This window comes from Adiantum capillus-veneris, chromosome 14 (assembly GCF_014529385.1).
Source record: "Adiantum capillus-veneris isolate H3 chromosome 14, ASM1452938v2, whole genome shotgun sequence".
Taxonomy (NCBI): Eukaryota; Viridiplantae; Streptophyta; class Polypodiopsida; order Polypodiales; family Pteridaceae; genus Adiantum; species Adiantum capillus-veneris.
The window spans coordinates 50,490,245-50,512,065 of NC_140944.1; the positions used below are offsets into that span (position 1 = coordinate 50,490,245).

The 21,821-nt window shown below is 42.4% G+C and overlaps 1 protein-coding gene across 1 annotated transcript; it reads left to right on the forward strand.

Moving 5' to 3' along the window:
• Nucleotides 1-638: 638 nt before the first annotated feature.
• Nucleotides 639-1,527, forward strand: LOC147442348 (uncharacterized). Its single transcript, XM_086529641.1, has 2 exons — nucleotides 639-1,057; nucleotides 1,123-1,527. The coding sequence occupies exons 1-2, from the start codon at nucleotides 701-703 to the stop codon at nucleotides 1,285-1,287; spliced, it is 522 nt and encodes a 173-aa protein (XP_086385767.1). The 5' UTR covers nucleotides 639-700; the 3' UTR covers nucleotides 1,288-1,527.
• The last annotated feature ends 20,294 nt before the right edge of the window (nucleotides 1,528-21,821 follow it).

The window sequence follows — 21,821 nt, forward strand, 5'->3', positions numbered from 1 at the left end:
TTTTTTGATTTTTTTTTTCTTTTCTTTCTTTGTGTCCCTTGCTTTTATAGTTTATAAGTGCTTTATTCCCTCTTATAATTCATGAGTTCAGACTATTTTGAACTTTCTGTCATGACTCCGGAGATCAAGGACATACTCAGCCATAAAGAAGTCAAGCACTAAAGAAGCATTGAATCGAAAAAATTAGCACAAAAATGAGGTAGTTGATAGGACATACGCACCACAAAGATAGAAAGAATTAGCACAATATCAATTAGTCGTGTCTCGAATAAAAACTTCAGAATGTGAAGTCTACATGTCCGCTAGACGACTAAAAAATCTACCTAGATGAAACCATGCCAAGTGGACATGTCATGACTCATCACTAGGTATAGGTTGTAGGATTTTTACCAATTTGTGTGCGGACATGCCTTCAATTGACTCACTCGGTCGGGGCGGGCGGGCGGTTATGGAGTGTTCTTTGGTGGACGTGAAACCGATGGGGGGTCAATTACTACGCCGTGGTATGGTTTGAGATTTGAATTTGGAAGGTCGAAGTTGTCACTTTGAAGGTAAGTGAAACTGGCCACGTGGCCAAGAAAGCCGCCCACCTGTGTGGAGGGAAAATAATATCTATTGCTGCTGATGACGCATGCATTTTGAAGATTTCAGTAGGAAATTTTTGGTCTCAACCGCTAAGGAAGTCGGTGTGGTCCCGAAAATGCGCCAAATTACGGGATACTTTTCAGTCATAGGCGCAATTCCGTTTCTTGCTTTCTCCGAGAAAACGTCATCACCAGCAGGGAGAGCGAAGGCTCGCCTTCTCCCTCGCCTGCGCGCGTTTTCCTCCATCGCCACACCTCTCTCTCTCTCTCTCTCTCTCTCTCTCACCACGTTCATGCGCGCGCTGTGCTCTGGCATCATGGAGCATCCCGCCTCCTCATCGTCTCCGCGTGACGCTCCACCATCGATCCCATGCCTCAGCAGCAATCTTTCTACCACCAGCAACATCACCAACAATTCCTCTTCTCCCACCCCCGTTTCTCCCTGTCCTTGCCTTCATAGCCAGATTCTCAAGGTCCGTGAAGAAGATGAGCAACTCGCCAAGCTGGCTATGGAAATGCTGCCGTTTCATTTTCCCAGTTCTCGCATGAAGGACTTCTGCTCTTCTTCCTCGAGGCCTTCTCGGCTGGGCCTTCGCACTGGAAATCAAGGCTTTGTGCAGTGAGTCGCCTCTCACCATTGTGGAGGTTAGCACATGAAGAAATTCATTGCAGCAGTATGAAACTAAGTTTAGGTGGTATCTAATTTGGACTACTTTTTTCATAAAGTGCAGGTGAGGCAAGTAGTTTTTCTTTTTTTTGCCTCAATCAGAGGGATTCGCCCTTTAGACAGTGGTTGCCGAGAAGCTTGATTGTACATACGGGATTTGAGTCAGGGCCTGTTCCCCGTTTGAGAGCATCTTTCCCCCCTGTGCTAGCTTCGACTCTCAGAGATTGCTGGAGTGTACAGATTTTGAATTTAAAGAGATCTGCATTTTCATGTCAAGTTTTCTTTTGCTGGTTTCTTGTTTAGGACATTCAAGTAGCCCGCACCTGGTTTTGTCTATGAATGAAGTTTGATTGGTCTCTGTTGACACTGCTTTGGTGTTGAAATCGATGCTTGGGGTTTTATACTTTTCTTTCTGTTTTGGCGATTTTAATGATGTTTGGAATTTGATACTTTGTTTTGTTATGAAGATGAAGTCAAGTGCAGGGTGCGATAGAGGGTGAATTACAGGAATTTGATACTTTTCTTGCTATTTTGGTGTTGATACTGATGATTGCTACTTTTGTTTTGAGGTTAAGTCAAGTGCAGGATGCAATAGATGGTAAATGAAATGCTTTTTTCTGTTGATAATGTTCTTGATGGCATGGGTGCAAGTGTATAGTTGCTGCATTTGCCTGAATTTGGCAATTTCAGTAAGGCCTTTGGCATGTTTTCTCGCTGCAGTTCTTCATACTAGCTGAATCGAAACATCCTCTTCTGGGTTGTTGAAATGGAATATTTTCGTGTTTGAAGTCGAGTATGAATGAACAAAGCCGTGTGTATAGATGGAATCTTCTGCTGTGTGCATGAATTTGACAGTACATGTCTTTTTAGGACTTTGGTGGGATTGAAGAGTTTCTCAAGAATTGATTTGAGTTGGCTTGATATGAGGTTGATTGATGCTAAGAGAGACTTATTTTTATGGAAGTGGTGTTTTTTGTGCCATATTTGATTAGGTCAGGATACAGCAGAAGGGAATGAGCTTTCAAGTATGGTAAGAGGGAGTATATCTGCTGTAGAAAGTGAGGGACATTTGAAATAATAACTAGCAAACATTGTATAGATTTTTTAAAAGAATCTGGCATGGTTTCAAAGGGGCTGCACCAAGGGGTTCCAACAAGGAAAGCGCACTTTTTGGTGGGATGGATAGATATAAAAATTTGTGCCTGCTGATGATTGTCATCGGTAGGAGCAAAATCTAGCCATCTTATGAAATTTTGGTGTCTTTAGCTGCTGGGTCACACAAGGTGCAGTTATCTGTAATTGAAAACTGCGTTAGTTGAGCTCGTTTTAGAAATTCTAGGCAGCTACTGAGGCTTTTAAGTGTCTTTTGCTTGGAGTACCGGCACCTGGAGGTTGATGGAGCTGAGATAGCCGGTAGAAGTTGATGTGTCATGCCCAGCAGAGTTGGCAGGCTGCAGCGCCGTCAAAGAAACTCCTCTCACATGCTAGCTCGCACGCCTTGCATTGAAAGCACTCCCCGTAGCCTTTTGCAACTATGCCGATTTTGGCACAGTTACAAAATGCCAGGCTCGGTAGAACTGAGCTCGTTCTATAGGATGCGTGTGACCAGAAAGGGGGTTCAGTTTTTCACCTATCCTACTGATAACTGAGCCTCGCCTGACCACGTCCTTGGTTTGATACATGCCATGAATTGCAGTTCGCATTCGATTCGCTACGGTGTGCTTAATTCAATTTCTTAGTCACTCTATAACTGGCTTGTAATTGGAAAGTCTTTGCCTTCAGAAAAGGAGATGTTCTTTTCAGTTCCTATGCAGCTTCATTCTGGTAGAAATGTGCTAGGTCAGGTTGTGGTCATGCAAGGGGTAGGTTTAGTAAGTTGTTGATGTGAAATAACCAAGCCTTCCTTTGTGTAGGTAAGCCTCTTTTGGCATAGTTACAAACTAGTAAGGCCGGCTGCCTTCGGCGGCCTCGTCTCCCTCTCTTTTTCTCTCCCCTATCTTTATCATGCGCAAAGGACTATCTCGTTTTTGGACTTCAGCCTTCATTTCGTAGTTTTCGACGAGTGTAAAGTGCACTCCGTTTGCTGTTATTCAATACATATACATATAGATGTGGCCACTCATAAAAGCAAAAGACAAAAATTCCTTAGCTAAGCCTCTTTTGGCATAGTTACAAGTATAAAAGTATAAATTTGGCCACACATAAAAGCAAAAGACAAAAATACTTGCATCAAGACTGATAAGGGGGCAAGATTGATAAGGGGGTTAATTACCTCGCCTTACCACAGCGTTACTAGTTGCTTATAGCAATTCAGCTTGTAAAATGGGGGGGCAGTGGTAGTTGTGTTTTCTAAGGAAGTGGTTGCCCAACAAGGCAAGCTCCTACTCTCTTACAGATGTGAAATACATGTCTAAAGAATAAGCCAATATGGCTTAAGAAGGCTATCATAAAGGCTTGTCAGGTGCACTATTCGAGGGCGGTGCACTATTGGAGGGCCCTTAGTGAGGGCTTCTATTGGTTGATAGGAGGACCCACGCTGGTGGAGGTTCAACATGCAAATGGTATCTATTTTGATCACCTTGATTTTTTCTTTTTACTTAACCATGTTTGTAAGGGTTGGTACGTGTTACAATGTCTTACAAGATGGTCGATTCAGCTATAGAATGGTTGGGAGTAGCTGCGTATGTATGTGTGTGTGTTTGTGAGAGGAACATTACTAAAAATAAGTGTATGAGAGAGAGAGAGAGAGAGAGAGAGAGAGAGAGAAGAGAATGAGAGAGACGAGAATGAAGTTGGCGAAAGTGTCCAAGCTGAAAGACATAACACAAAATTCCCTTTATCAAAGGCTAAAGCTCTAGAAGCAAGTGGGGCCTCTGGACAACTACATGTCAAGTACTCCTTTCCATCTATAAATGTTTGCAAGTAAAGACCTGGTTCTCAACTTCTCATACCCTTAGGTCCTCTTCATTGTGGGTAGTGGGGAAGCCTTTCCTAGCTTAGGGCTTTTACACCTTGAAAGCTTTGGCTTCAGCATATGCTTGTGCGTTGTGCAAGGGAAGGTGAGGCTATGCACTTCCGCCTAGTGTGAATACTAGGGTGGCATAACAATCCTCTTCCCTATGTTTTGCCTCGAAGTGGTGGAAAGGTGCTCTTCTTCCACCACACCAATTTGAAACCTCCCTTTCGTGTATGACTTTGTACACTACGTTTTCTTAGTGAGGTGGAAAGGGTTATGTGTGCACGCGCGCGCACCCTTTTGATAGCATTGTACTCTGTATACTATGCAATGGCTCATACTTTGGGTGAGAGGTTGCTGCGTAAAGCTTTTCTTGCGTCAATCACAAAACTGATGATATGATGTAAGTTGGTGCAAGTTGCAAATCTATTCCAAAACTCCCTCAAGTATAAGAGGAGTACGCACATAAGTTGGTGCAAGTTGCAAATCTATTCCAAAACTCTCTCAAGTAAAAGAGGAGTACGCACACAGACTTGTACGGTTTTTGCTTGCATCAACAATCATGTATGTTTCATGTATGTTTGTTGTTTGCTCGTTGCATGAACGTTGGACACTACGGGGCTAGAGGGAACACTGCCCATTTCAATCAATAGAGTTAAAACACCAGGCGGGGTAGGTACGCTAATGATTTGACGTTTGCTCCGCCATGTGCGATTTGCCTCTAGTACCATCACAAGAGAGAGAGAGAGAGAGATCACGATTGGGATCTTGTTTTGACTATTGTACATTCAAATGTGTGCCTCTTGATGTGATTTGGATATTTATGAGGACCACTATTCGAAAAATCTCTTTTTCTTTTTGGAAAGAAGTGTAAGGCGATAAATAAAACAGGAGAAAGAAGATACACTTGAAACCCCCCCCCCCCCCCCCCCCCCCCCCCCCCCCCTTCTCCTTTATAAGTGACACGGGGTGTCACTCGAGGGATCGATGGCGACGATCGCGATCGGCAGGGCGGGGAGCTTTAGGCCGTTGGATTGACGCGCCTAGAGGGGGCAGGTTTTTATATACATAAAGGCGAATTGCCTGCATGGAGGCGCGTTAGGCGGGATGATTGAGGTTTGCGAGTGGGTGGGAAGGGGTCGCGAGCTCGAGGCGGGAGTGGGACAGGCGGCGTGCTTTTTTTTTTCCAGCCTCTTGAGACTCATGTGGGGCATCTTTCATTGCTTGACATAGATGTTAAGCAGATCTACAAGGTCAGCTTATAACAAGAAATCAACATTACTGTTTGGGTGGTTGAAGACAAATACATTTTTGGCTAATCATACATGCCAAAGGTAGAAGCCTCTCCATTTATTCCATAAGGGAATGTCTAGATGCTTGCACTCCCCTATGAGAATTTGTTGAACATTTAAGAGTATCAAAGCATCTCCCGGGAGAATTTATTTGAACAGATAGAGGCTTTTTGATACTGTGACTACATCCCTTCTGTAGAATTTGCATCATCCTCCTATTTTTGGGGCATTGGTAGAAAGAGCTGTGGGATACTTTCAATTTCCTTTTCACATCTCGTGCATAAGCCATTGCCTATTCCAACCTTCAATGCTCTCTCTCCCTCCAAATACCCTGATGAAGGATATGAGCAAGAGCAATGTACTATGTTTGTTGGGTAGGCCCAAATACATATAAATGTGCTAGATTGAACCTTTTTAATTCTGTTTACTCTTTTTCTCAAGGCCGCTTCATCCACACCTCTTGTGTATTTAAATTGCATTTACACATGCAATTAATGAACATAGCATCCATGTTGATTGCCTCTTCCACTTGTTATCACTTTCCTTTTGATAATCTATATCCTATCATTGATCCAATTTGCACATCCTTTGGAAATGTTGTAGTGGTCTCTCACTTGGCTAGGAGTCATCTGGCTTGTGTCCTTGTAGACATCTTTCCAGGGTCTTGCTTCCTTTCTTGAAGCACATATGAGTTTTGCTTGAGGCATGCAATCCATATTCTTTTGCAAAAAAGCCAAACCACAAAGAGTATTGAAGCAAAAAGTTGGTGTTAGATCTTAAGGTCCTGGAAGGAGTCCATTGCTCTTTGATACCATTCCAAGCTTGCCAAAGTATGCAAACAAGTTTTAGTACCATAGGAATGATCTTAGAGGGACAAGTCACAACTTCTCTGATGTTTAGGTTATTCCATGCTTTCTACTTGTTGAGCTTGAATTTTTGAATGTCCCTCTTGATTAGTAATGCCCAATTCTCTTCTAAGTTTATAGATATGGGGATCCATTTGCCTACCATCTTGGTGGTCATCTAAGTAAGGTCCAAAAGTCCCTAGACCTCCTTCTGTTTTGGGTCGACAAAAAGTATTTAAGCATCCTTTGGGATTGTGGAATGATCAATATCTCCTCCCCACAAGAATCTTCTAGCAAGAGTGAAGATCTTGTCTAGTTGGTCTTTAGCAGGCATCCAAGAAGACAAAATATATATTATAGTAGACAAAATGAAATGGTTAAGCACAAAGGCTTTGGAAGAAAGAGTTGGTTGGTTCATAGCTGGTTCCGACGAGTTCTCTTCGTTGTTCCCAACACGTGGTGCATCAATTAGGTGGCCATGGTGATGCCTATGTGTGGCTCTTGCCCGATGGTATGCGGCCCTTGCCTGACCACGTAACATGGCTAATATTTGGAAGGGATAAGCACCTCCCTCTGTGGGCCCTCTAGTGTGTTGAAAAAAAAGAGAGATGGTTGGTAGCTTTGCCAAGACAATATTCTTTGTCTAAACTTGCTAACAACCCAATCCCCACCTTTGAGAAAAGGTGACGTGGAAGCCCACAGGAATGCTAGAAGCTTGAATATTTTCCCATCCACAATTTGCTTACATCTTGCATTCCTTATAGCTTGAGGCACAACACTTGAGGAAAATTTGAAGCCTCTCTTCCTCCTCTCCATGTTTCCATCATAGAAGAATGGATCATAGACATTATCTAGCAACGATTGGAACTTCTTGTTGATTTTAGAGGTGTTTTTTCTGTTGGGATTTAGCAAAGTTTTTCCTAGCCAAACTTTGCTATCCTCTTCGTCGTCAGTTTTTTCATTGTCTTGGGGGGTTTTGTCCTCAAGTTTGGGTAGTCCTTGATGTGATGTCCTTGTTGCGTACAATGGAAGCAAGCATTAGGGAGATTTCTATAGTTGACCTTTTGCATGTGAAGGAATTTTCTTGCAGAGTCCTTAATGGGAACATAAGTCTTAAGGTCTTTGCTTAAACCTATTTCAATCAGGAGTTGGGGGTCCCTTTTAGGATTGATACCCCCTCTTGATTTCTATCCAATCACTTTTCCGACGAAATTACCTAAATTTTTGAGGCAGGGGTAGAATTCAACCGGAAAGTTAGGGAAGTCTACCCAAACAAGAAATTTGGTAGGTTTGGCTCTTAAGGTTGCCGCTAGCAAACCAGTTGAAGATAGAGATAGACGTGTTCCTAATAAGCCATTTCCCTTTACTTATCACATGCAAAGTACTCCTTCAATCTTCAAAGAAGAACATGTAGTAGTTATTAGGGAGGTATTGAACTTGAGGAAAACGGGGGGGGGGGGGGGGGGGGGGGGGGTTTTCAACTATGTATAATTTGTGTATATCGTGTTCGTTCAAGGACTATTTGAAAAACCCCTTATCTTGGACAAATAAAATACATCCTTTTCCTATTCAATCTTTAATTTTCTTTTCTAATTCTATTTTACGAAATCCTTCTATATGTAAAAATGTGAGAAAAAATAAAATTTATTAACCCCTTTTGTTGCACTCACATGATAGTCACATAATTAAAAATTGACCCCCCCCCCCCCCCCCCCCCGAGAGGAGCTCTAATAAACTTGGAGGTCTAGGCTTTCAAAGCCTCTACTGTAGGTCTCACTCCACGACACAGACCTCTAGGGTTGAAGCCAGCAAACCATTTGAAGATAGAGATAGGGGTGTTCCTAATGAGCCATCTCCCTTTACTTACCACCTACAAAGCACTCCTTGTGTCTTCAAAGGAGTGCTTCCTAGTGAGCCATCTCTCTCTCTCTCTCTCTCTCTCTCTCTCTCTCTCTCTCTGCACCAAAAACGGTCCACAGGCACACACATCCGCCACCACCGACACACACACACACACACACACACACACACAAAGAGACACAACATAAGAGAAAAGGGGATAGGGGGTTAGACAAACTATCTTGCAGTCCAAGCTTCATTCAACACCAAAAAAACTCTTTACATCAACATGAGCACCACTTCATGGCCGGCTCGACAAACTATATACACCCAAAACGCTCCATAGGCACACACTTTTGTGAGAGCGGCCTCCAAAGACTCTCCTCGGTCTAAGAAAAGTCCCCCAAAAATGGTCGATTTTGGCTATTTACAAAAGTGGGTCCTTCTTTAGTAGGTTGTAGAGCACGGGACACTTGTCCGCTCATTCTTGTAAGTTTGCACGGGAAATTGCATCTTGGTAGGTTCGCATCAACTCCTGAATCGTGGGACATCGCTCTATCCCTAGCACTAGCGCTAGTGCTAGTGGGGGAGGGTGTCTTTCACTTTGTCTTCAAAAAGATGGGGGCCGCTTAAGGCCGCGGGAACAATCACTTATAAACCTACCACATCAACTTTTGCTAGCTGTGTGTCTGACCATTGTTGGCAATCGCCGCACTGCACAACACCGTTTCCTTTATGCAAAAACACCCAGTGTAGTCCATGAGCACCGCTCACACAACACCCAAAGGGCCACCATGTTCCAATGCCATAGCTGAGTACCACAAGAGGAGCCGTGGCCCTGTTTCTTATGCTTCCCAAGGGGACCACATCCCGGTTCACACTACCCGTGCTCCTAGCCTCCGGGTGCGCATGTGGGACCTCATGAGGGGCCACGTGGCATCTTCACATCCATCCTCCTTAGTACTTCTTGAAAATACCCCAAGTGACACAACAAAAAAACTCTAACCTCCCCTCAACTTCCTAGTGTGACAGTTTTTTGCTCAATGCTCCTATTGCCAAACCGTCCCTCTTCACCTTGCTACCCTCAAATCCCGTCGCTTTTTGGTTCCTCCGTAGCCTCGAATAAGGCGCCCAAAATTTGGAAAAAAAACATATGTACCCATCTGCTGAACATCGGCTCCTACTTCATCTTGTCGTATTTTGCTAATCGAGAATCCAATTGATGAGCCGTCAAATCCTACTGACTTCTCATGATGTAGACCACCCTCTAGAACCTGATCAAGTCCAAAAACACACCAGGCGATAACAAGTTGCCCTACAATTGGCTCACGACAAATCTTCTGGCCATATCTTTCCCATTCTAGCTTCAATTGACAATCAAGAATGACCAACATGCTCCACAACTCAAGGACTTTTCATCTATCCACTCACATCAGCTCTAGCCACCTAGCTTCACCTTCCCTGTTGGTCGGGAATCTACAAAACCTTCCATCTTTAGACATCTCTATCTTTCACAGCGTAGCTCCGTTTGAGGAGATGTCTAGACCGGCTTGTATAGCATCTTGAACACCATATTCCAATGCAAAATCCTTGCACTTTGGTCATCTCAACCGGCCATCCCTTTGGCCTAAAAAACTACATCAAGCATACATTTATGCCACAACTTGCCTACCGTGGGCCCTGGGCCTTTCCTGCCATGCAGATGTTAGCATACCTATCCATGCTTGTGCCTGCTCCTAGCATCGACAAGGGATATGGAGGGTCATGGAGTTGTAGCCTCCCTACGTAATGGATTCAATGTGACACCCTTCCCCAACCCTATGTAGGAGAGGGATTTCTCCCTTCATGTTTTGCACCCTCGTTGATGCTCCTGCTAGCTCTAGAACATAAGCTCTATAGGACGCTTCTACAACTGGACTTACTCACCACCTTCCGTTTTCTTATGATGCGGTGATAGGGCATCCCCCCTAAAGTTCTTCCTATAGTATTTTCTCAGTCCATGCTCAAGGAATTGGAACCCTCCCTCGACTTCCAACTTCAATCCTTACTATACCCCCTTTAGTTGTTGCCCACAATTTCGTCCTTGGTTAGGAGGTGCGAACCAATGCTGAAGCCAGTCATCCTGATATAGGTATAAATCAAACTCATTTTCATGCATCCCCCCAAGGGGAACATGTAGGAAGTCCCGATAATGTATCAAATGCCTAGGCTCCTAGCCTCTATTCACCCTTAAAGAAGACTTAAAACCCTCTATTCCTATCAAGGATTCCATTGGTAACTACCTGCACTATAGAATCTTGTGTACAAAAACCTCCCTAATGCCTGCTTTCACGGTCTTAAATAGGGGCATCACATTAAGGAATGCCCATATTATAATCCTCAAATTCCTCAGGAGGAGCCTGATCCAAACAAAAAGGACACTTTCCAACTGCTACCTACAAAAAATAGCTCTAAAAATCCCAAAACAGTCAATCCCAAAATTAGAAATTCTTTCAGTCCCCTCCTTGTGGATGTCTTTGATCCCTCCAACTATGACCTACCTAGTCCTTCTAACAATTCTGTCGATGCTGACTAAGAAAAATACCTTGATGAAGATTTCCATTAGAAGGACAATCTGGATCCTTCCTCTCCTAAAGTTCATAATAATCTGGCACATCACCACTCCAATGCTATTCAGCCCCATTCACCAGGCCCGAGGTCTCTCCTTCTCATAATAATTTGGCACAGAGCCACTCCAATGATGTTCTCCCAAATAGCCCCATGGATCAGGCCCGAGAACTCTCCTCCTCATAATAATCTTGCATAGAGCCCCTCCAATGTTGTTTCCCCAGATAGCCCCATGGATCAGGCTTGAGGTCTATCCTCCTTATCCTCTTCAAATTTTGAGGACATTTCTATCTTCAACACCCAAGATAAGGGTAAGCTGATTATTGATGAAGAAGATTTTGCTACTCAAGTGCAAGAACATGATAAGCATGTAAAAGCTCACTTGAACTATCTTGATAAATCCATTGATATATTTATTTTTCAAGAAGCTGAGGAGAAACTCCCTACGCCCTCCATCACTACTTCAAAGAGGAAAAAGGAATCCTCCAAAAATCCTACTAGGACCTCTTTTGTCTTTGCCAAACCTTTCAAAAGCAGTAAAAAATGAAATTCACTCACATCAAGCAATCCCTTTGAATTTAAAGGCTGGACTAATCGTATCAGTTTTTTAAAGCTTGAGATCTGATCGTATCAAATCTCAAGCTTTGAAAAACTAGCTCATAGAGTCAAGTAATAAACCTAATTTTAGCTGTCTCTCGGAGATTAAGGTTCCAAGTCATAATCTCTCTACTAACCTCCAAAGATTGGGCTTTGGTTATAAATGGTTTCACCCTCAACATCAGCATGGCAAAGGTTGTGCAATACTTGATATCTTAAAGAAACATAACATTTTGGTCTCTCAGATTCATCATTCTTTTGCAAGAACTTGGGAGGAAATCACCATGGACAGTCCCTTCACCTACACTATAGCCTCCCTTTATGCCCCAAATTCAATTTTTAAAAGAGCCTCTGCTTAATCAAATCTGACTAATCTTCTTGGACCTTGTATAATTGCAGGTGATTTTAATAACATTGAGAACCTTGTTGATAGGTGGAAACAATTAGGACAACTGACTAGTGGTGCTGAGAAAGACTATTGGGATCAAATCCTTGTCAATCTCAAGCTACTTGATATCTTTGCATCCATTGTCTTGACCTGGAGCAACAAGCAAAATGGGGACAACTATAGAGAAGCTAGACTTGACAGAGTATACATGAGTTTTGATTTGTTGTAGGACTACTTGCAGGTGAGTTGCTATAAGGACAACTCTCTTTTACTCTCTCATCATTCTCCAATTATTTTTTATCTGCAAAAGGATGAATGCATGTATAAATCTGGATGGCCCCACATGGATCAGCCTCTGTTATCAAAATTGTGAAGGATTAGGTTAAAGAGATTTTTGCTTTTGCCTTTAACTCCTTTTCCTCTACGTTTAAAGCTTGGGATCACACAGTTAGGGAATCTCAGAAGTTATTGACTAGCTACATGAAAAAGGCTAGAGAACTAAGAAATAATAGAAGAATGATGATTAGTAGATAGATTGATGATTTGGTTCCAGGCTCTGACCCTAATAGTCCTGCTTCTCTTCCTTTGTTGAACGTAAAGCTAAGCTTAGAGAGGAAGAGCTCCTAGCTACCAAGGCCCCCACCCTTTGGACTAGGAAGTTTTGGGCAAGTAAAATTGATAACTTGATAAATATATGTTTAATCTCTTCAAGAAAAAGAAAATCAAGGATTTTATTCCTTTTTCAAAAGATAAACATGGAAACATTGTGGATTGGCATAAAGAAAACATAAGAGTAGCAGAGGACTAATTTTCATCTATCTTCTTCCCTCCTCCCTCTAGAGGGGCTGACCTCACTAATGCTAGAGCAAATATTGCTAGAATGAGGATGAAAAGTCTTGGCTAAAGTACTAGATCAGTGTTCCTAAACACCTGGCTAAAGTATTGGGTCAACCCCTTTCTGAGGTGGAGATTATAGATTCTACCTCAACTCTCAAAAATGGTACAACCTCTAGTTTGGATGGTCTACCCAATGATTTTTTTCATGAATTCAAAGAGTTACTTGCCCCTCTCCTCCTAGCCGTTTGGAAATAATCCTGTAGACTAGGAGCTCTCCCTGCCTCTATAAATTGAGGAGTCATGAAGATAATTCATAAAAGGGGGAACAAGGAGGACTTAGGGATCTAGAGACCAATCTCATAAAGTTTTTGCCTTGTCTCTTGCTAGAAGGTCAAGTCCTGTAATGGATCAGAAAATCATCCTTATCCTTGAGCAAAAAGGTTTCATTAAGGAAAGGTATATTCTTGATGTAATCATCACAATCTGGGAAGCAATTGAATATGCACATGACAATGAGCAAGACTTCATTTTCTTAAAATAGACTTTGATAAGGCTTATGATAGAATTGTGTGGGATCTCATCTTCTAGTATCTCTTTGATATAGGATTTGGAAAGAGATTCATCAAATTTATTCAAGTCCTATTCGGTAATGCTTGTGCTAGAATTTCTATCAAAATGGGATCCAAATGGTGTTTTACCTCTAAAGAGATCTATCAAGGAGCACTGCCCCATCGCAAATGCACTCGGTTGGGTCATTCAAGAATCAATGAAAAAAGGTTCTATCAAGGGAATAAAGATTCCTAGATCTGAAAAGGATTTGGTACTGCAACAATTTGTCAACGAAACCAACTCTACTATGGATAATGATATTCGATCTATTGAGCAGTTTTGGCACTATCTAGATATTTCTTGTACAGCAAGTGGATCTGTTATCAATCATTCCAAGTCTGGATACAAGTCCTCTAATGGCTACATTCCCCAAATAATCACCAACTCTGGTTACTGGGAAATTGCAAATGGTCAGGTCTTCAAATTACGTGGCATTCCCATGGGCTTCAAGATATCCTTTGGGAAAAGGTGGGAATGGGTTCTGAGAAAATAAAAATAAAAGATTATAAGATGGCACTTTCATCAAGCAACTATCTCCTCAAGATATTTCATTCTCAACCATTATTTGCTCCCCTCTCTTATTGATTTCTATCTTTTTGGAATCTAGATATGTATCAACTCCAATAGATCATTGCCCTAACAAGAAAATTCCTCAGGGGTGGGAAAATGGACCAAAGAAAAATCTCCAAAGTCGCTTGGCACACTTATTGTCTACCTAAACAGAGAGAGAGGATTGGGCATCCTCAATCCGGAACTCATATCCGACAGGATTGCAGCTAGATGGATACTCAAATCTACCAACTCCAAGATTACTGGGCCACACTTATCAAAAGGGATATTTCAAGGTTTAAACTTCAGAAGTACAAGGCTTGGACAAGGATATCCCTGTCTATTGATTTCTCTTGCTCCTTTTATATCCCAACTGGCTCAAAATTAGTCTCCAAGATGTGGAATGCCTAGAATCTCATCAAACACTCATGGAAACCCTCTGAAGAATTTTTGTCTTATCATTCTTCTTTTCTACTTGACTCCTTTTGGTTTGGTGTTTTTGCAACCCAAGCTAAGAAAGGACTTTGTAGAAGATCTCACAGTTGCTTAAACGCTGGAATTACAACATGGGGGAGATGTAATCTTTCATGGGAAGCTCAAGTCCTCCCAATCTCTATAGGTGGAGTTCTCTTTATCTTTAGTTGATGCTACCTAGTGCATAAAGAGAGAGAAAAGAAATGTATGTCCCGCTTGAAGATTCCTACCAGAGCTAATCAGTTAGGCAGTCACTCTTCTCATGTTGCCAAAGAGGTTTACAAGAAATTTAAACCCAAAGGAATTGTTGAGGATGCTCTCAAGAAAAAACTCAACCGAAAGTGGAGGGTAAACTGGAGCTGCAAGCAGTGGACTTACACGTTCAAACATCTGTGGGCCTATCCACATGCCAACAAAAATAGTGTTCTACTATGGATAATCATCCATCAAGGTATCTAGTTTGGTGATAGAGCTGCTAAAGCTGCAATTAGCAGTACTGGCTTATGCTCGAGATGTAAAATTCATATTGAGGATTGTAAGCACATATGGTTCAATTGTAAAACCAATAAGCCAATCATCAAATTTGTCAATATATTATCCTCCATGTTAGTGGAAGGACCTTGAATTTTAGAATCTCATTTTGGGTAATAGCAAAGAATTGGATGTGGTCCACTATGGAACATCTGGCGAGGGTATATACTATGGTTCATTTGGCTCCAGAGTAATGCTTTATTCTTTAACCTTGCTAATTCTCTCCCCCTTTGGCTATTGAAGTTTGAGCTCTAAACCTCAGCTATGAAGCTTTATAATATGTTCTCTGAGGCCCCAGTTGATGGATCTTTCCCTACAATATACAATGTAGCTTTAGATAGCAAACATGGAAGCCTGTTGTCCCCAAATTCATTCATTCTTCTAAGCTCAAGATGAGGGACTTGTAACTTTAGATAGCAAAAATGGAAGCCTGTTGTCCCCAATTTCTTCCATTCTTCTAGGCTCAAGATGAGAGACTTGTTATCTTGATGTATCAGTATTAGGGCCATTCCTCCCCCTACATATGAGATCATGTACTATTTTTGCTGCTCTCTATAATTTAAATTCCACTTTCTAAAAAAAACATGACCTTTTTTATTTTCAAAGTGTCACAAATGTAAGCTCACACTTTTTGTAATCGATGATTGTAGCAGCCAGCTTGCACACCAAATTTTCTATGAATTCTTTATGTACTTAGTATGATAGGGACCTTTTGACATTTGATTTGGATCTTTGTGACGACCATTGTTTCTCTTCAGTTCGTTTTTGCACTTATATGAGCTCGTTGCAACATGCACCTCATATTCTCTTTGAATTATTTATCTAGTCTATACGTCAGTTGCACTTTACATCTTCAATAGAGACTTAGTGGTATGATAGTCTCCCCTCACATTTTTAAATGGACTATGAAGATTACTTTGAATGGTTATAAATTTAATATAAAAAAAAAAATCCTTAAAGAAGAAGAGATCTAGGTTGATATTTTATTATTGGCTTTCTAAAACAAGGTTTAATGAAGAAGAGAATTAGGCATAAATTTCAATCAACAAAAATAAGCCTTAGAGAAGTACAGAGTTATGCATACATTTGATATTTTATTATTGGCTTGACAGATGATGCTATTTCTCTCATCAAGCCAAGTGGATAAGGTCGCTACTTGAGATGAAGGTGGTGAGTTCACAAGCTTGTCAGATTACTTGCCGTTATACTTGAGACTTAGAAAAGCCAAAGGGGAAGGACACTACCCCAAAGGGTCTACTAAGTAGGGTCTACCAAGGATAGTACCCCAAAGGGTCTACTAAGAAGCAACTTATCACGGGGGTACACCTTTTGAAAGACCCTCTCTTTCAAATCTTGACCAGAAAAGCTTTGAGCAAGCTTAATAAAGATGTTGATTTGGCAAACCCTAAAGATTGGAATATCTTTGCCAAGAGTATTCAAAAAGCAATTAAAATTGGGGGACCAAGAATGAAAAAGTCCCATCAGGAGTGCTTGAAGTAACTTGAAGTTGAAGTAGAGCTGCTAACCACTACAAGTGGTTAGCAAATCAAGAGTTAGCCATAGAGCATGAGGTGGGTGGAAGAAAAAACAAACTTAGATGATTAAAAACTTGAGGAGGCTAGGGAGGCAATATTATTATTTAGAGAAACCTACATTCAGCCAAAAATTGCCAATCAAGTGCACTTCTTTAGGTCACTAAAAGTTAAGAAGAGTCAGGGCCTTATCCACTCACTCAGAAACATTGCAAGACCAAGATGAAATGGCTAAGTTGATGCTTGATCAATTATGTTAGATCGTACACAACCCAGCCTAAGACTCGCTCTTTGGAAGTGGATGAAGCCAGAGAAACTCTTCTCAAGAGTGTCAAGAAGGTGATATCATAATCGAAAGATAACCTTCTTGAGAAAGAATTTACCGAAGGATGAATGTTCTCTCACGCTACAAACGCTGTTGTCTCGCTTCTTTTCCACGATGGAAAATAGCACCAAAAGATGCAAATCAAGTGTGTCCCAAAAGCAGGAAAAAAGTGGTGTGAATGCACTTTAATTGTTATGTTTGACACCACCTTGGTCGATATTTGGGCTAAAGTAAGTGACTTGCTGTTAACCCTCACGCACATTCCTATCACCTAAGACAGACGCCGTAATATTTATTTGGTAGAGTCAGGTACTAGGCTTGTTGGTCCAATAGGAAAAGGGTAAGAGTGATCGCCGATGAGAGACACACTCTAACTGAAACATTCAAGGGATTAGTTGGCTAAGCATGGGCGTCCAAGTGTGAATGGCGCGAGCTCATATAAAAGTCAAGTAAACCTAAGATTCACTCATTCTTTCATTTGTGCAATTGAAGAGTGCTCTTGCTCCATCTCCATCTTCATCTCCTTGTGTGTGTATGTATGCGAGAGAGAGAGAGAGAGAGAGAGAGAGAGAGAGAGAGAGAGAGAGAGAGAGAGAGAGAGAGAGAGAGAGAGAGAGAGAGAGAGAGAGAGCATTGCGACGACGGCATGGCGGCGGTGAAGCGGTTGAGCGCGGCGCAAAGACAACTCCTTCTTCTTTGCGGCAAGGAATACTCCATGACATCAAGCGTAGAGCGGTGAGTGACACACCATCACCATCTTTGAGCTTACTAGTTTAGGCTAGTTGCGTGCTTGGAGCCATTTGTGGCTCGCACACAGTGTATCGGCAAGTTCCTTGCATTGACACATGCAACAGACGCATACATTTTTGACGCCGCTACTGGGGAATGCCATACACTAAGCTTGAATGGCACTCTGTGCTTCTTTGTGGTGCAATTTCAATTGTAGGAAAGGTAGGGAAGGAAGGTGTGTGTGTTGAGAAGAAGGAGTTTGTTTTGTTGCTGTGTGTTTCTTTGTTAATGAGGTTTTGAAAGGTATTGTGTTTTCTCTATGATAAGGTGTTAGTATTAAGGTTGTTGATCCATAATGTTAGTTCTGTGTAAAGTACAGTAAGTAGGAAGTAGATCTGTTAGAGCTAATGAAGTGTGTTAGTGTGTAACAGTAGGTGTATTAGTTGTAAGTAGGTAGGTAGAGTGTGTGTGTGCTCGCGCACACAGCGCGACCGCGGCGACCTTATCCACAAAAATAAATAAAATTTAAAGGTAGAACCGGGATCGGGAATATCTCCCAGATCCAAGCCCAAACCCAAGCCCAAGCTCATGCTCAGGCTCAGACCTCTATCGCCCTTTAAAATTACGTATTTTAGCTTCACACGTAGCTAAAAATCAACTTTTTTGAGGACCAACGGAGCTTCGGGTAACCGAACATTGTACTGTAAAGCACACCACGACCCTCTGAGTGATACACTTGTTTTGAGCTATCAGACACTTAAATAAAAAAACCAAACATTAAAAAACATAAAAAATGAGTGAAAACGAACGCCTAAAAAATGAAGCGGTTAACCTTCAAGGTTATTCGCCGACGCTTGTAGGGTGCCAAAGGTACATGCATCTACGCTTTGGTCGTGTGCTAAAGTCCGAGCAACTAGAGAGCATTTCGACTTACGCGAGTTCTCAATATCCATCTACCTTAGGTTCCAGGCCCTCGGCGGGGACCCAAGGTAGTACAAACCAAGACCCAAACATAGCATCTAGTGACTCTTCCTCTGACTACAACGTCATGGAGGGTTTCCCAATGCCTAATCTCGATAACTCAAGACAAGACATGCATGCCATGGGTCCACGATCCGGGCCGAGCGTGCTTAGCCGCTTGAAGGAAACCTTTAGTAGAGCCACTCGCTCCGAACATGGAGCTAACAATGTAAATGAGGGGGGTGGGGAAGTAAATTCGCAATTCATGACCAACGTAGACCCTATGCCCTTAGAGAGTGTGCACGTGAATACTTCATTCACTGCACCCCCTGACTCTTCAGAGCTATTTCCCTCCGAGGTCATATTACCAGATGGTGGAAGCCTTGCCGAAGTGCAAGAGGTTGAGCAATATATCATCGCTGCTAGGGAAAAGGAAATTGAGAGCTTATACAAGGCAGATCAACAAAGAGAGTTAAAAGAGAAAGCCCCTATGTCAATATCCTTGCTAGGAGAGCAATCGAGTGCTCTTGACTTAGCAACCACTAAGGGCCAACCCCTAGAAAGCAACATTGCATCTAGCTCAAAGGACACCCCTAGCACCTCAATCCTAGATGGAGCGTTCTTAAATGAGAACTGGGAGTACGAACTACAAATGGAAACTCTAACCGACCTATACACAGGTCACACCTATCACGTGGGTTGGTTAGATGTCCTACAATTCACAACGGGTCATTAGAAAAATTTTGAACTCATTTTTGGGCCTTTTAAGAGTGCCACATCATCAAAGTTGTACAAAAGAAAGCAACCTGGTAGACCCCTCTAAATATTGCTTAGAACCCCATGATATGACCTATCATTGGAAAGTTCTTGAAAAATGGATTCTAAAGAGCCAAGGTCCGAAAAGTTTGGATGACTTCTATGAAAGTTATGTCATTTTTTTTCAATCAGCCAGGTTTTGTTACCGTTACGGTAATCTAAAATCACATTTTTCTAGATCTACATGAAGGCAATGTCCGATACATGCATGCTATATATCAATAGATAGCATTTGAAGAGTAGATTCTAAATATCCAACCTCCGCCAATTTTGGATCTTATTTGCAAAAAATTTACCGATCCCCACTTTTTGAAAGCTATGCCACATCAACAATTCTTACAAGGCCCATTGTTTAGTCCAAACTTTTCCTAATGGCTACTAGTGTGGAGGATCAACAACAAAGAGTTTGTGAGGTCATCCACAGGGTCATTGAGCTAGAGAGACAGAACAAGGGGATCAACATGCCTTCAACGGGTCTCATGAGATTCTTGGATACAGGAAAGGCTAAACAACCGACCTTATCGCAAATGGAGACTCCCTCGGTAAGTCCGATGGATCCTCCATATGTTGTTTCGCCAGGGGTCTCAGTGCAATTTGAGCCCACAAGTGATAGCTTTACCTTTCCAAGTCTAGCTCATCTTTCCCTTGATGACACCACGGCTACCATGCCTACCAAAATGATGGGCATGCCAAGAAACACGCCATGGACCTCATTTGTTAGTAAACCATCGCTACATGGTAGCTCAATGCCTGCAACAGTACCTACAAGTGTGTACCAATCGTATACACCCATGGGTCCTCGTACTCATGTAGTCCCTACCCCTCCCATTGTTTCAAAAACCTATGCTCCACAACCACAACACCCAAGCTCTTATTTCCATGGGACCATACCGGCTAGCATTAGCATGTCACATCCGACGTCTGCTATTCCTAGCGCCACACATATGAACTTTGGGCCGCCACATGGCACAACACCATACAAAATGTGGAACCCAAGGGCTTCCTATGCGCCAAGCCCAATGCCAATACCTACTCCACATGTAGTCTCTGGAGCGCCTTCACCCATGGTGCCTGCTCACTTAGGTGACTTGGCAACATTTGCTCAAGCTATCGGTCGATCTATCGCTAAGAATATGCGTAACACGACTGATAGAGAGCCTAGAAGTAAGGCAATACAAATAGCCAAGCTCACACAAAAATTTAGTGGAGACGGGGATGTGAGAAAGTTTGAACAAATATGCGATTCTCTAGGAGAACACCTGCATAAGAGTAATGCTTTAAGACTAACCTTAAGAGGAAAGGCTGGGGATTGGTATAGAACCCTAAGGGTGGAAGACAAAACAATTTACCCTACTCTTAGGAGATTGTCTTGAAAGAATACATGCGAGAGGGAGTACTTTGGGGTGTAGCCTCTCAGCTCCAGAAAGCCCAACGAGAGGAAGGAGAGTCGGTGAGAGACTTTCTTAGTCGCTTGAATCATTTGAATTCTCGTTGTAATCCAAATGAGTGCTTCAATAATAATCAATTGCTTGATAGATTCATCAGGGGATTACAACAGGAGAATATCTACAATGGTCTAGTCATTAGAGGTATCACCACTTGGGAAGCAGTCACCACCAATGCGACCCAATTGGAGCATAATTTAATGATTCAAGGAGAAAGAGTGTCTGTTGAGCCTAAATCTATTAGCTCGTGATGGGGGCTTTTCACAAGCCAAGCTCCCATACCCCTCTTCTCTCGTCCCCACCCCATGAAAACCCCCTCTTAGGGAGGGAGTGATAAAAGGCATTGGAAAAAGTAAGAAAAAAAAAAAGTATGATTATGTAAATATATAAGAAAGGTAAAATATGCCACCTCATGCCTGCGGGGTAGCCCATCCCCACCTTGCCTCCTTTTTCTTCACTGTTGCCCCGCCGGGTGTCCCTTTTCCTCTCCTCCACTCAAAAGGTCAACCCCCTCTCTCTTCCCCTTGTCCTTTCTCCTTTCTCTCTCCCCTCAAGCTACCCCACCTCTCACCAATAATGCATTATAACTCACCAATAATGCACCCTAACTCACATGCAACTTACCCTATCTTCCAAAATAGTATACCCCACCCCCTCTTTCTCTCTCCTATCATATCCCATGACCCAAATACCCCCCTCTCTCTCTAAAGGGCGCCATGTCTCTTGTCTTGTAGCTAAATAACCTCCCCCACACTCACACACACACACTCAGTTTCACTGAAAAAGGTGCCCACAGACCCATCCCCACCCGGTGGTTACCTGATTTTTCTTGTGTTCACACACATCTGCACACAGATTCACCTCTGAACACACTCCCCTCTCTCCCCTCTTGTAATTACTTTATTCTCCATGTCACCTCTCACTTTTTTTCATCAACCCATCTCTCTCTCTTAGTCTCTCTCTCATGAGACTGCTGTTCTGGCACATATACACACAGCCAGACAAGTGGGACCCACAGTCACATGGCCTATGTAGATAATGATTTCTTCATTTCTAAATTCTAGAATTCCTCCCCCCTCCTCCCCTATATAAAGAGGGGTCACCATCACACTAAATACACACAAAACAATCACCAAAGAGTACACTATGCCCTGTGTGTGCCTAGTGCACACACCCACACCCACACCATCACCATCACCATCACCATCACCATCACCGCAATCACCATGCTCGTCTTGA

Excerpts from the sequence above, each read along its gene's own strand:
- LOC147442348 (XM_086529641.1), top strand. The coding sequence starts at position 701 with ATGCGCCAAATTACGGGATACTTTTCAGTCATAGGCGCAATTCCGTTT. Across the intron at positions 1,058-1,122 it reads TTCATAGCCAGATTCTCAAG|TTCTCGCATGAAGGACTTCT; the intron begins GTCCGTGAAGAA and ends TCATTTTCCCAG.